The sequence below is a fragment of the Notamacropus eugenii genome, chromosome 1, assembly GCF_028372415.1.
Source record: "Notamacropus eugenii isolate mMacEug1 chromosome 1, mMacEug1.pri_v2, whole genome shotgun sequence".
Classification (NCBI taxonomy): Eukaryota; Metazoa; Chordata; class Mammalia; order Diprotodontia; family Macropodidae; genus Notamacropus; species Notamacropus eugenii.
In genome coordinates, this window is record NC_092872.1 from 485,211,971 (window position 1) to 485,224,077 (window position 12,107).

Below are 12,107 nucleotides of genomic sequence, written 5' to 3' on the forward strand. Positions count from 1 at the left end.
AAGAATAAAGTGGAAAAAAAATACGCTTTGATCTTCATTCAGAGTTCATTAGTTCTTTACCTATATATGGACAGCATTTTCCTTTGTGAGTCCAAAAACTGAGTCATTCATAGTTGATAATTACATGATGTTGCTGATAGTATGTACAATGTTTTTCCTGGTTCTGGTCATTTCACTTTGCTATCAGTTAGTGCAAGTTTTTCCAGATTTTACTGAAATTTACCTGTTCATCATTTAGTATCATTTAGCACAATGGTATTCCATTATATGCTAGAGTCCCCCTTAATAGGCTAATCCTTCACCTGGGTGATAGGCATATACCTGAGAGCTAGTGTGGCTTCAGAAAGGGCTGAGGAACAGTCAAAATGGCGTCTGCTGCCTGACAACTCCAGGAGAAATGACAGGAGCAGAACAGAGGTCTGTACACAATGCTTGTAGATCTGACCAAGGCCTTTGACACTGTTAGTCATGAGGGCTTATGGAAAATTATGTCAAAATTTGGTTGCCCAGAGAAGTTCATCAACATTGTACGTCAATTTCATGATGGCATGTTTGCCCGGGTTCTGGATAATGGACAAAGCTCTCATTCCTTCCCAGTCACCAATGGAGTGAAACAAGGCTGTGTGCTTACTCCCATGCTTTTTAGCATGATGTTTTCAGCCATGTTGACAAATGCTTTCAATGAAGATGAACACGGCATCAAGGTCAACTACCATACTGATGGTAAGTTCTTCAATTTGAAAAGGCTACAAGCCAAGACCAAAGTGGAGGGAGTGTTGGTGCATGATTTTCTGTTTGCAGATGATTGTGTACTCAATACAGCCTCTGAAGCTCAGATGCAACAAAATATGGATCAATTCTCTGCTGCCTGTGCTAATTTTGGTCTAATAATGAACACCAAAAAAACACAGGTGCTCCATCAGCCACCACCACACCATCCATATGTGGAATCATCGGTTACAACAAATGGAGAAGTTTTGAATGCTGTGGATAAGTTCACTTACCTTGGTAGTGTACTTGCCAGGGATGTACACATTGACAATGAGGTTGATATACGCATTGCTAGAGCTAGCTCAGTGTTTGGGAGGCTCCGAAGAAAGATTTGGGAGAGAAGAGGCATTAGATTGAGTACCAAACTGAAGGTCTACAGAGCCATTGTGCTCACTTCATTGTTGTGACGGTCTACTAGCGCCATGACAGGAAACTGAATCGCTTCCATTTGAACTGTCTTAGGAAGATTCTGAGGATCACCTGACATGATAAGATATCAGACACTGAAGTCCTTGCTCAAGCTGAACTGCCAAGTATTCAAACTATGCTTCAGAGAGCGCAACTCTGATGGTCTGGCCACGTTGTTCGAATGCAAAATGTACACTTGCCAAAAAGACTATTTTATGGAGAACTTGCATGGGGTAGGCGATCACATGGTGGCCAGAAGAAATGATACAAAGATACTCTCAAGGTCTCTCTCAAGAACTTTGTATTTGACTGTGCAACATGGGAGACACTGGCACAAGACCGCTCAGCATGGAGTGCCCACATAAGAAAAAGGTGCTGTGTTCTTTGAGCAAAGCAGAATTTGGACAGCACAAAGTAAATGCAGGATGTGCAAATTTGGGATATCCACCCCAAATATTCAAATAGACTATCTGTACCCAATCTGTGGTAGAGCATTCCGAATTCATATTGGTCTTATCAGCCACAGTCAGACACACTGAAATTTCACTTTACAATGGTGATGTCATTTTGTCCTCTTTGAAGATGAAGGACAACAACCATTCCATTATACTCATATACCATAGTTTGTTCAGTCATTCCCCAATTAATGGGCATCCCTCAACTTCCAACCTGGCTTATTTTAATGACTTAATATATGCTTGTTGAAATGACTTTTTCTTCATTTTATTGTACTACCTTATATTGCTATAGCGACAAGCACAGGCTTCTGCTCACAGTAAGTACTCGATGTTAGTTGAGTGAATATTAATAATATTGTAGTTCTGGATGAGCAACTAAAGCAAATTTGGAAACTGAGAAACAACAAAGTTCTTTCAGAGACTTGAGGATATTACAGGAGGGAGGATTTTATATGTACTATTTTTGTATAGTATAGTGGAAAGGAGAATGGACAAGGGGTCAGGAGGCCATGGGCTAAGTTCTTGGTTCTGTTACTTATTAATGGTAAAATTTGAACAAATCACTTCCTATCACTGGATCTCAATTTCTTCTCTTGTACATTTGGGACAATAATTCCTATCCCTCCTTCACAAAACTATAGTGAGGCTCAAATGAGATAATCACCAGGAAAATTAATAAACCAATTAATAAACATTTATTAAGCACCTACTATGTGCCAGGCACTATGCTAAGTGTTGGAGTGTATGGGGTATTCATGGAAGACTAGTACCTCTGGTATGAGAACTACTGAGCCCTTTCCAGGGCTGATCATTCATCTTTGTTGTCCGTTTGATTCACCTAACTCACATCTGTGGCTTCAAGAAGCTATGACACGCACAGTGGCCACACCCTGGTAAACCACTTTGGAAGATGGACTAAACCAGGTTGAGGGTAACTGAGGGGTCTCAAATCTGTCAGTGAGTTAGGGGGTGTCTACCCCAAACATACAAAGACTTCTGATGGAATGGGTGGATGAAAACAATTTATTTCAGCAGCCAAGAAAGTAGCTGAAGCAGGTGCTGTGGGATGCTTAGAGCTTGGTCAGACATTGAAGACACCAAGGTCATCCACTGCATCCTGGACCATCTCCTGTCATTCTGTCTTTTGTCTCACCTTTGGACTCCAGTGACTCCAGAAAAGAAAGTGAGGTAAAGACTTTGAGCAATTCTACCTCACTTAAATCTTAAATCCAACTTATGCACGAATCAAAAGTCATCATCCATACCATTTTACCATTCTTAACTACTTCAAAACCCTGTGGTAGCAGGCAAGTGACAAAGTAGGTGTGGATACACTGGAAACTAATTACAACCCTGTACAACCCATGCCCAGGCGGTAGGGTTGTCTTCTCACTGGTCTGAAGCATCAGTGGGATTTGGAAGCTCCATGGGTATCTGAGCAGCCTTTTAAGAATTCTACTGCTCACCTCCTGGTGTGAGGAAGGAAGAAAAGGTGCCCTAAAATGATCTGCTTCACCTAATCCTGACCTGCTTACCCTGCCATGTAGGAATCCCACCTTGTGATTGAAATACAAAAAAAAATTGTACAAAAATTTTGCAAAGATGATTCCACTCACCCTAGGTATATGGAATATATTTATGGACAACATGAAATCCAGTAGATCTGAAAGACAAACAGCTCTTGTTGCGAGAGAACTCAGCAAGTATTGCATCCAAATAGCAACCCTGAACAAAATAAGGCTGGCAAATGAAGACTAGCTTAGCGAAGTCAGAGCTGGATATATATTATTCTGGAGATGGGGAGTGCCTTGAAGCTGGCATAAGTTTTGTAGTCAAAACTAAACTAGTCAACAATGCCTCCCAAAAGGAGTGAACAGGCTCATGACCTTGTGATTACTACTTGCAGGAAAGCACCGTGCCACCATCATCAGTGTGTAAGCTCCCACTATCAACATGGATGAGGTAAAAAGAAAAAAAAAATCACCTTTTAATCTGATTCCAGCTGTACTCTGGGGTGTTGTGGGCCACACACAGCCTGGGCAGCATGTCTGACCCCTCTGTCCTAAGGCACTGACTTTCCCAGGTCTTCCTGCAAGCTCAGCTCTTTAATCTCTATGCCATGCTATTATTATTCTGAAGGTAGGGAAGATCTTTTTTAGGGCCTTAGGGCATTCAATTGCAGCTCTTTCCCTCTTATCACTCCTGTTTTCTTGCCCTCCCAGCACAGATTTTCTCCCAAACACGTTCTACCCTTCTGTTCCTTCCCCCTCCCACCCCCTGCAGGCAAGCTCCAATGTCATTTTTGTCAGCTGATATTTCCCCAGGTGACAGGAGGTGGCAGCTCTTGCTCATTCAGCTCTCACCGCAATCTCAGCCTCCATAGCCTTCTTTGTGACCAGCAGAAGGGACTCTCCAAGTCTTCATCCTGTTTAGAGTAAACAGCTAAGTATAGGACATTTGTCTTATAGAAAGCAAAGGCTGCTGCTCATGAAAAAGGTGTTTGGCACAGTTCAGCCCTGTGGGGAGAGCCGCAGGTGAAAAGGGAGAGGACTGGCCAGGTCGAGGGCTATGATGCTTACTAATCAAATTTATTTCCTGTTTCTCCAGAGGAGACAGGCCAAATGTAGGTGCTGCTTAGAAAACTGAGGCTCCCTCTTTCACTTGTTAGTACCTACCTAAATTTCTAGCACAGAGCTTGGTAAAAAGAATCAGAGCCTGTCAGAGCTGAAAATAATTAGAGATCATGGAATATTTAACCGGAAAGGGACTTTAGGACATAGAATGGCTAGGAGAGACCTTAGAGATTATTGAGTTATTTTGTAGAGGAAGAAACAGTTTAAAATCACACAGCTAATTGTTCCTCTGAGATCTTGGGATTCCGAGATCTTGGGATTCCAAGCCCTGGGCTCTTAAGACCAACAAAGAAACCAAACCCATAAACCAGCATTCTAAGATATGTGCTTATATGGATCAGATTCAATCTTTGGGGTCAGTCCAAACATCACATCTTTTTGCCTTATTTTGCCCTCAGCCAGAATTGTCTCTGAGAAATTAGAATACGGCTAGAATATAGCTCCTGTCTAGATGACCATAATGTGGGTAAAAGAATCCCTAGTGCCCATATAAACACTCAAGATAAATATATGCATGTTGGGTACAGAATTGCCTTTATTGTACTGCACAGAAGACTCCAGCAGTCCATAAAAACTGATATAATTCTCTTCCTGTTTTGATGAGTCCCCACCTTCCTGCCAGGGCTATATGTAGACCCCCAAATTCAGAATAATACCTTGTATTTTCAGAAGATGAATTTAAGGTTCCTAGAGGAGTCACCTCCTGATATTCTGGTGAGACCTACTTTTACCCTGGAACATTGAATCTTATGATACTATCCCAAATACTTAGATTCCTCCTGGAAGGGAAATTCACTGGAACTGCTAGACAAAGAACCTTCCACTATTCTGGTGAGACCCATTTTCACCTAAGAAATCCATAAAACATTGAACCTTATGATATCGTCTTAAGACCTTGACAACTCCTCCCTTTCTGTCCCCATTCCCCACCTTCTCCAGAAGGAAAAAGAACCTGAGGTTACTAGGGACACAACCCCAAGAATAGTGCAACTCAGGAATTCCTCATCTCTCTCTAGAAAACTAAGATTAGAAGAAACTCTTACTACTTGGCTGCGTAGTTTCTTGCCTTTGACCATGTGGTTGAGAGTAGGTGCAGTGGTCATGAGTCTAAGTCGTTGCTTCTACAGACCTGGATGCAGGAATTCAGAATCCAGGAAGTAGGGGTCCAGAAAATTTTGACACTCTGCCATTGTGCCTAGATTACTATGTTCATTTACTGCTGGGTACCTAATCTATTCAGCCCATATGCTAATTTACTATTGTGTACCTGCTCTATTTCACTGACTCACCATTTCTATTTCATAGCCAGTACCAGACTGATATAGTAGTAGATGACAGAGTAGATGATTACTACTTTCTAATACAGTTTGAAATCTGACACAGTTAGGCTGCTTTCCTGCACAGTTTTTTTATTAATTGATATTCAAACTAGTTCTTCCAGATGAGTTTTGTTATTTTTTTCTAGCTTTTTTTGATAGTTTTATTGGTATGGCACTGAATAAGCAAATTAATTTAGGTAGAATTTTCACTTTTGTTATACTGGTTTGGCCTACCCTCAAACAATTGCTATTTTTCCAGTTGTTTAGATCTGATTTTATTGTATGAAAAGTATTTTGTAATTGTATTCATATAGTTCTTAGGTTTATCATGGCAGGTAGACTCCCAAGTATTTTATATTGTCTACAGTTGTTTTAAAGGGAAATTCTCTTTTTATTTCTTGCTGCTGAACTTTGTTGGTAATATATAGAAATGCTGATAATTTCTGTGGGTTTATTTTGTATCTTGCAACTTTTCTAAAGTTGTTCATTATTTCAACTAGTTTTTTAGTTGATTTTCTAGAATTCTCTAAGTATACCATCATATCCTCTGCAAAGGGCAGTAGTTTTGTTTCCTCATTGCTTATTCTAATGCCTTTAATTTCTTTTTCTTCCATTATTATTGTAACTAAAATTTCTAGTACAGTATTGAATGATAGTGGTGATAATGGACCTTTTTGCTTAACCCGTGATTATAATTCCTGTGTTTATTTTGGCAGGTAGACTCACAAGTGTTTTGAATTGTCTACAGATGGTTAAATGAAATTTCTCTTTCTATCTCTTCCTGGTGGACTTTGTTGATAATACATAGAAATGCTGATGATTTATGTGAGTTTATTTTGTATCTTGAAACTTTGTAATGCTGTTAATCATTTCAACTAGTTTTTTAGTTGATTCTCTAGGATTCTCTCAATGTACCAACATATCATCTGAAATGAGTGATTATTTCATTTCCTCATTGCCTATGCTAATTCCTTCAATTTCTTTTTCTTTTCATTGTCATAGCTAACATTTCTAGTATAATACTGAATAATAGTAGTGAGAATGGGCATCTTTGCTTCACCTCTAAGAAGACTTCTGGCTTATCCCCATTACAGATAATGCTTGCTGATAGTTTTAGATAGATCCTTATCATTTTAAGGAAGGCTCCATTTATTCCTATGCTCTCTAGTATTTTTTAAAATTAGGAATAGGTGTTGTACTTGGTCAAAAAGCTTTTTCTGCATCTATTGAGATAATCATATGACTTCTGTTGGTTTTGTTATTTATATGGTCAATTATGCTGATAGCTTTTCTAATACTGAACCAGCCCTGCATTCCTGGTATAAACCCTACCTGGTCATAGTGTATGATCCTTGTGATATATTGCTGTAATCTCTTTGCTAGTATTTTATTCAAAATTTTTGCATCAATATTCATTAGGGAAATTGGTCAATAGTTTTTTCTCCATTTTTGCTCACCCTAGTTTAGGTATCAACATAATATTTGTGTTGTAAAAGGAATTTGGTAGGACCCCTTCTTTACCTATTTTTCTAAATAGTTTATGTTGTATTAGATTTAATTGTTCTTTAAATGTTTGGCAGAATTCACTTGTGAATTCATCTGGCCCTGGGGATTTTTCCTTTGGAAGTTCACTGATGGCTTGTTCAATTTCTGTCATCTATTTTTTTTTAAATTTTATTTTTCTTTTTAAAAAATTATTTTTAGTTTCCTCAAGATTTTGAGTTCCAAATTTTCTTCCCATCCCTCCCCTCCCCCTACTGCAAGACACCATGCATTCTCATTACCCCTTCCCCCAATCTGCCCTTCCTTCTATCACACCCCTTGATTCTCTCATCCCCTTTCCCACTATGTTCTTGTAGGGCAAGATGGATTACTATACCCCATTACCTGTATTTATTATTTCCCAGTTGCAAGTAAAAGCAATTTTTAATATTTGCCTTTAAAACTTTGAGTTCCAACTTCTCTCCCTTCCTCCCTCCCCACCTGTTCCCACTGAGAAGGCAAGCAATTCAATATAGGCTATACATGTGTAGTTAAGCAAAAGACTTCCATAAAAGTCATGTTGTGAAAGACCAACTATATTTCCCTTCATCCTATCCTGTCCCCCATTTATTCTATTCCCTCTTTTGATCTTGTCCCTCGCCAAGAGTGTTTACTTCTAATTATCCCCTCCTCCCATTTGCTGTCCCTTCTATCATCGCCCCCCACAACCCACTTATCCTCTAAAGGGTCTCCCCTACTTTTCTGTAGTATATAAGATAGATTTTCATACCAAATTGAGTATTCATGTCATTCCCTCCTTAAGCCAAATGTGATGATGTCTCCCTCTAACTTCTCCCCTTTTCCCCTCCATTGAAAAAGCTTTTTCTTGCCTCTTTTATGAGAGATAATTTGCCCCATTCCATTTCTCCCTTTCTCCTCCCAATATATTCCTCTCTCACCCCTTAATTTTTTTTAGATATAATCCCTTCCTATTCAACTCATTCTGTGTCCTCTGTCTATATGTGTATAATCTCTGCAATTACCCATATACTGAGTAAAGTCTCAAGAGTTATAAGTACTATCTTTCCATGTAGAATGTAAACAACTTTAGTAAATCCCTTATGATTTCTCTTTTCTGTTTACCTTTTCATGCTTCTCTTGATTCTTGTGTTTGGAAGTCAAATTTTCTATTCAGCTCTGGTATTTTCATCCATCAAGAATGCTTCAAAGTTCTCTATTTCATTGAATGACCATTTTTTTCCCCCTGAAGTATTATACTCAGTTTTGCTGGGTAGATGATACTTGGTTTTAATCCTACCTCCTTTGACTTCTGGAATATCATTTTCTAAGCCCTTTGATTCCTTAGTATAGAAGCTGCTAGATCTTGTGTTTTCCTGATTGTATTTCCATAATATTGGAATTATTTCTTTCTGGCAGCTTGCAATAGTTTCTCCTTGACTTGGGAACTCTGGAATTTGTCTACAATATTCCTAGGAGTTTTTCTTTTCAGATCTCTTTCAGGAGGTGATCAGTGGATTCTTCCGATATTTATTTTACCCTCTGGTTCTAGAATATCAGGGCAGTTTTCCTTGATAATTTCATGAAAGATGATGTCTAGGCTCTTTTTTTGATCATGGCTTTCAGGTAGTCCCATAATTTTTAAATTATCTCTCCTGGATCTATTTTCCAGATCAGTTGTTTTTCCAATAAGATATTTCACATTGTCTGCTATTTTTCATTCCTTTGGTTTTGTTTTATAATTTCTTGATTTTTCATAAAGTCATTCACTTCCATTTGCTCCTTTTTTATCTTTAAGGAATTATTTTCTTCAGTGAGTTTTTGGATCTCCTTTTCCATCTGGGCAATTCTGCTTTTTAGGGCATTCTTCTCCTCATTGGCTTTTTGGATCTCTTTTGCCATTTGGGCTAGTCTGTTTTTTAAAATGTTATTTTCTTCAGCATTTTTTGAGTCTCTTTTAGCAAGTAGCTGACTTGTTTTTCATGATTTTCTTGGATCACTCTCATTTCTCTTGCCAATTTTTGCTCTACTTCTCACTTGATTTTCAAAATCCTTTTTGAGCTCTTGCATGGCCTGAGACCAATTCATATATTTCTTGGAGGCTTTTGATGGAGGAGTTTTGACTTTGTTTTGTTCTGTTTGCATGCTTTGATCTTCCTTGTCACCAAAGTAAGAGTCTATAGTCTGATTCTTTTTCCAGTTTTTGCTCATTTCTGCAGCCATTTACTTGACTTTTGAGCTCTTTGTCAAGGTAGTTCTCTGCTTCTGGGCGGGGGGGGGGAGGGGGCATACTGTCAGTTGCTCAATCCCCCCACAGTCTGTGGGCCTAGATCTCCAGAAACAGTGGCTGCAGCTGCCAGTGCTGCTGCTGTGGCTGCTGTGGGTTCCTCCATCCCTTCCTGCCTCTGTTGCCCTGGGGCTGGGGTTGGACCTATCCACTCTCCTGTACTGATCCCACAGGCTTCTTCCACTGACTTTCCAATTTATCCTCAGCATTTTGGGGTACTGAAGTCTGGAAACCACCACAAGTGAGAGAGATTCAGACTCCCAAAGGACTGCTCAGGTCTTGTCTGTGCCAGCGTGGCCCTGCATCCTGCCCCCACTGTGGCACTTCCAGTGACCTTCCAGGCTGTCCTGGGCTGGAGATTTGCTTCACTCCATCATTCTGTGGGTTCTGTTTAGAGCCATTTTTTAGAGATATTTGGCTGGACTTGGGGGTAGTGCTCTAGAAAGTTGGTGCTGTTACTCTGCCATCTTGGCTCTGCCCCCTTCAATTTCTATCTTCTAAGATGGGGTTATTTAAGTATTCTATTTCCTCTTCTGTTAATCAAAGCAATTTTTATTTTTGTAAATATTCATCCATTTTAGATTGTCAGATTGTCAGATTAATTGGCACGTAGTTAGCCAAAATAGCTCCTAATAATTGCTTTAATTTCCTCTTCATTATGGTGAATTCACCCTTTTCATTTTTGATGTTGGTAATTTGGTTTTCTTCTTTTTTAAATCAAATTAACCAGTGGTTAATTATTTAATGTTATTTGATGTTTTTTCATAAAACCAGATTCTAGTTTTACCAGTCCAACGATTTTCTTACTTTCCATTTAATTCATCTCTCCTTTGATTTTCATGACTTCCAATTTGGTGTTTAATTGGAGATTTTTAATTTGTTCTTTATCTATTTTTTTTAATTGCATGCCCCATTCATTCATCTGCTCTTTCTCTATTGTGTTCTCTAAGTATTGCTTTGGCTGTATTCCATAAATTTTGTTGTGTTATCTCATTGTCATTCTCTTTAATGAAATTATTGTTTCTGTGATTTTTTTCTTTAACCCACTCATTTTTTAGGATTAGATTTAGTTTCTACTTAATTTTTAACCTATCTTTCCATTGCAATTTATTGCATGTAATTTTTATTGCATTATGATCTAAAAAGGATTCATTTAATATTTCTGCTTTTCTGCATTTGGTTGTGAAGTTTTTAGGCTCTAATACTTGGTCAGTTTTTATGAAAGTCCATTTCTATTTTTGTTCAATTTTCTCCAGAGTTCTATCATATCTAACTTTCCTAAAATTCTATCCATCTCCTTAACTTCTTTCTTAGTTTTTGGTTAGATTCATCTAGCTCTGAGAGGGCAAAGTTGAAGTCCCCCACTCATTTACTTTTTCTGTCTATTTCTTCCTGTAACTCATTTAACTTCTTAAAAAATTTGGATGAAATTTTTTTTTTTAAATTAGGATGCTATGGTATTTGGTGCATGTATGTTTAGTATTGATATTACTTCATTGTCCATGGTACTTTTTAGCAAGATGCAGTTTCCTGCCTTACTTCCTTAAATTAGATCTATTTTTTGCTGTTGCTTTGTCTGAGATCATGATTGCTACCTCCAGCTTTTTGTTACTTCAGCAGAAGCATAATAGATTCTACTCCAGTCCCTTACTTTTACTTTGTGTGTGTCTATGCTTCAAATGTGTTCCTTGTGTATTGTAGAATTCTGATTTTCAATCCACTCTGCTATCTGCTTCTGTTTTATGGGTAAATTCATCATATTCACACTTACAGTTATCATTGCTGTGTATTTCCCTCCATCTTACTTTTTCCCTGTTTATCCTTCTCTCTCTCCTTTCATGATCCCTCCTTACAAGTGTTTTGCTTCTGATCACCAGCACCCTTCTATCAGTCCCTGCCCCCCACTTCTCTGATCCCTCTCCCCTCCTACTTCCCTATAGGGTAAGATACATTTATATACCCTACTAAGTGTATATGTTATTCCCTCTTTGAGCCAATTCTGATGAGAGTAAGGTTCTAATGTTGCCTGCCATCTGTGCCTCCCCCCCATCTTTCCCTTCATGGTAATAGTCTTTTGCACCTAGTCATAATATAATTTACCCTGTTCTACTGATCCCTTCCCTCTTTTCCAGTACAATCCTCTTTCTCATCTCTTAATCGCTTTTGGTTATCATCCAATCATAACCAACTTATACTCAAACCCTCTGTCTATGTATTCTCTAATTGCCCTAATATAGATAATGTTCTTAAGAATAAGAATCTTCTTCCCATGTAGGAATGTATACAGTTTAACCTTATTGAATCCTTTGTGTTCTCTTTTCTGTTTACCTTTTATTCTTCTCTTGAGTCTTGTATTTGAAAATTACATTTCTTGTTTAGCTTTGTTCTTTGTATCAGGAATGCTTGAAAGTCCTCTATTTCAATGAATATCCATTTTTTCCATTGGAAGGGTTATATTCAGTTTCAGTAGATAGGTTGGTTGACTTCTGGAATATCATATTTCAAGCCCTCTGCTCCTTTAGAGTAGAAGCTGCTAAATCTTATCCTATGTTATCCTGACTGTGGCTCCATGATATTGGAAATGCTTTTTTTTCTGGTTGCTTGCAGTATTTTCTCCTTGAACTAGCCAAATGGAAAAGGAGGTACAAATGCTCACTGAAGAAAATAATTCCTTAAAAATTAGAATTGGGCAAGTAGAAGCTAGTGACTCTATGAGATATCAAGAAACAAT

The 12,107-nt window shown here is 38.3% G+C and overlaps 1 protein-coding gene across 1 annotated transcript in view; it reads right to left on the minus strand.

Moving 5' to 3' along the window:
• Positions 1 to 3,259: 3,259 nt before the first annotated feature.
• CCDC180 (coiled-coil domain containing 180) overlaps positions 3,260 to 12,107 on the minus strand; it is a 154,117-nt gene continuing 145,269 nt past the window's right edge. Inside the window, exon 37 of the mRNA XM_072632833.1 lies at positions 3,260 to 4,062. Coding sequence (XP_072488934.1) covers positions 4,008 to 4,062 — 55 coding nt within the window. The 3' untranslated portion in view covers positions 3,260 to 4,007. The remainder of the gene's footprint in view (positions 4,063 to 12,107) is intronic.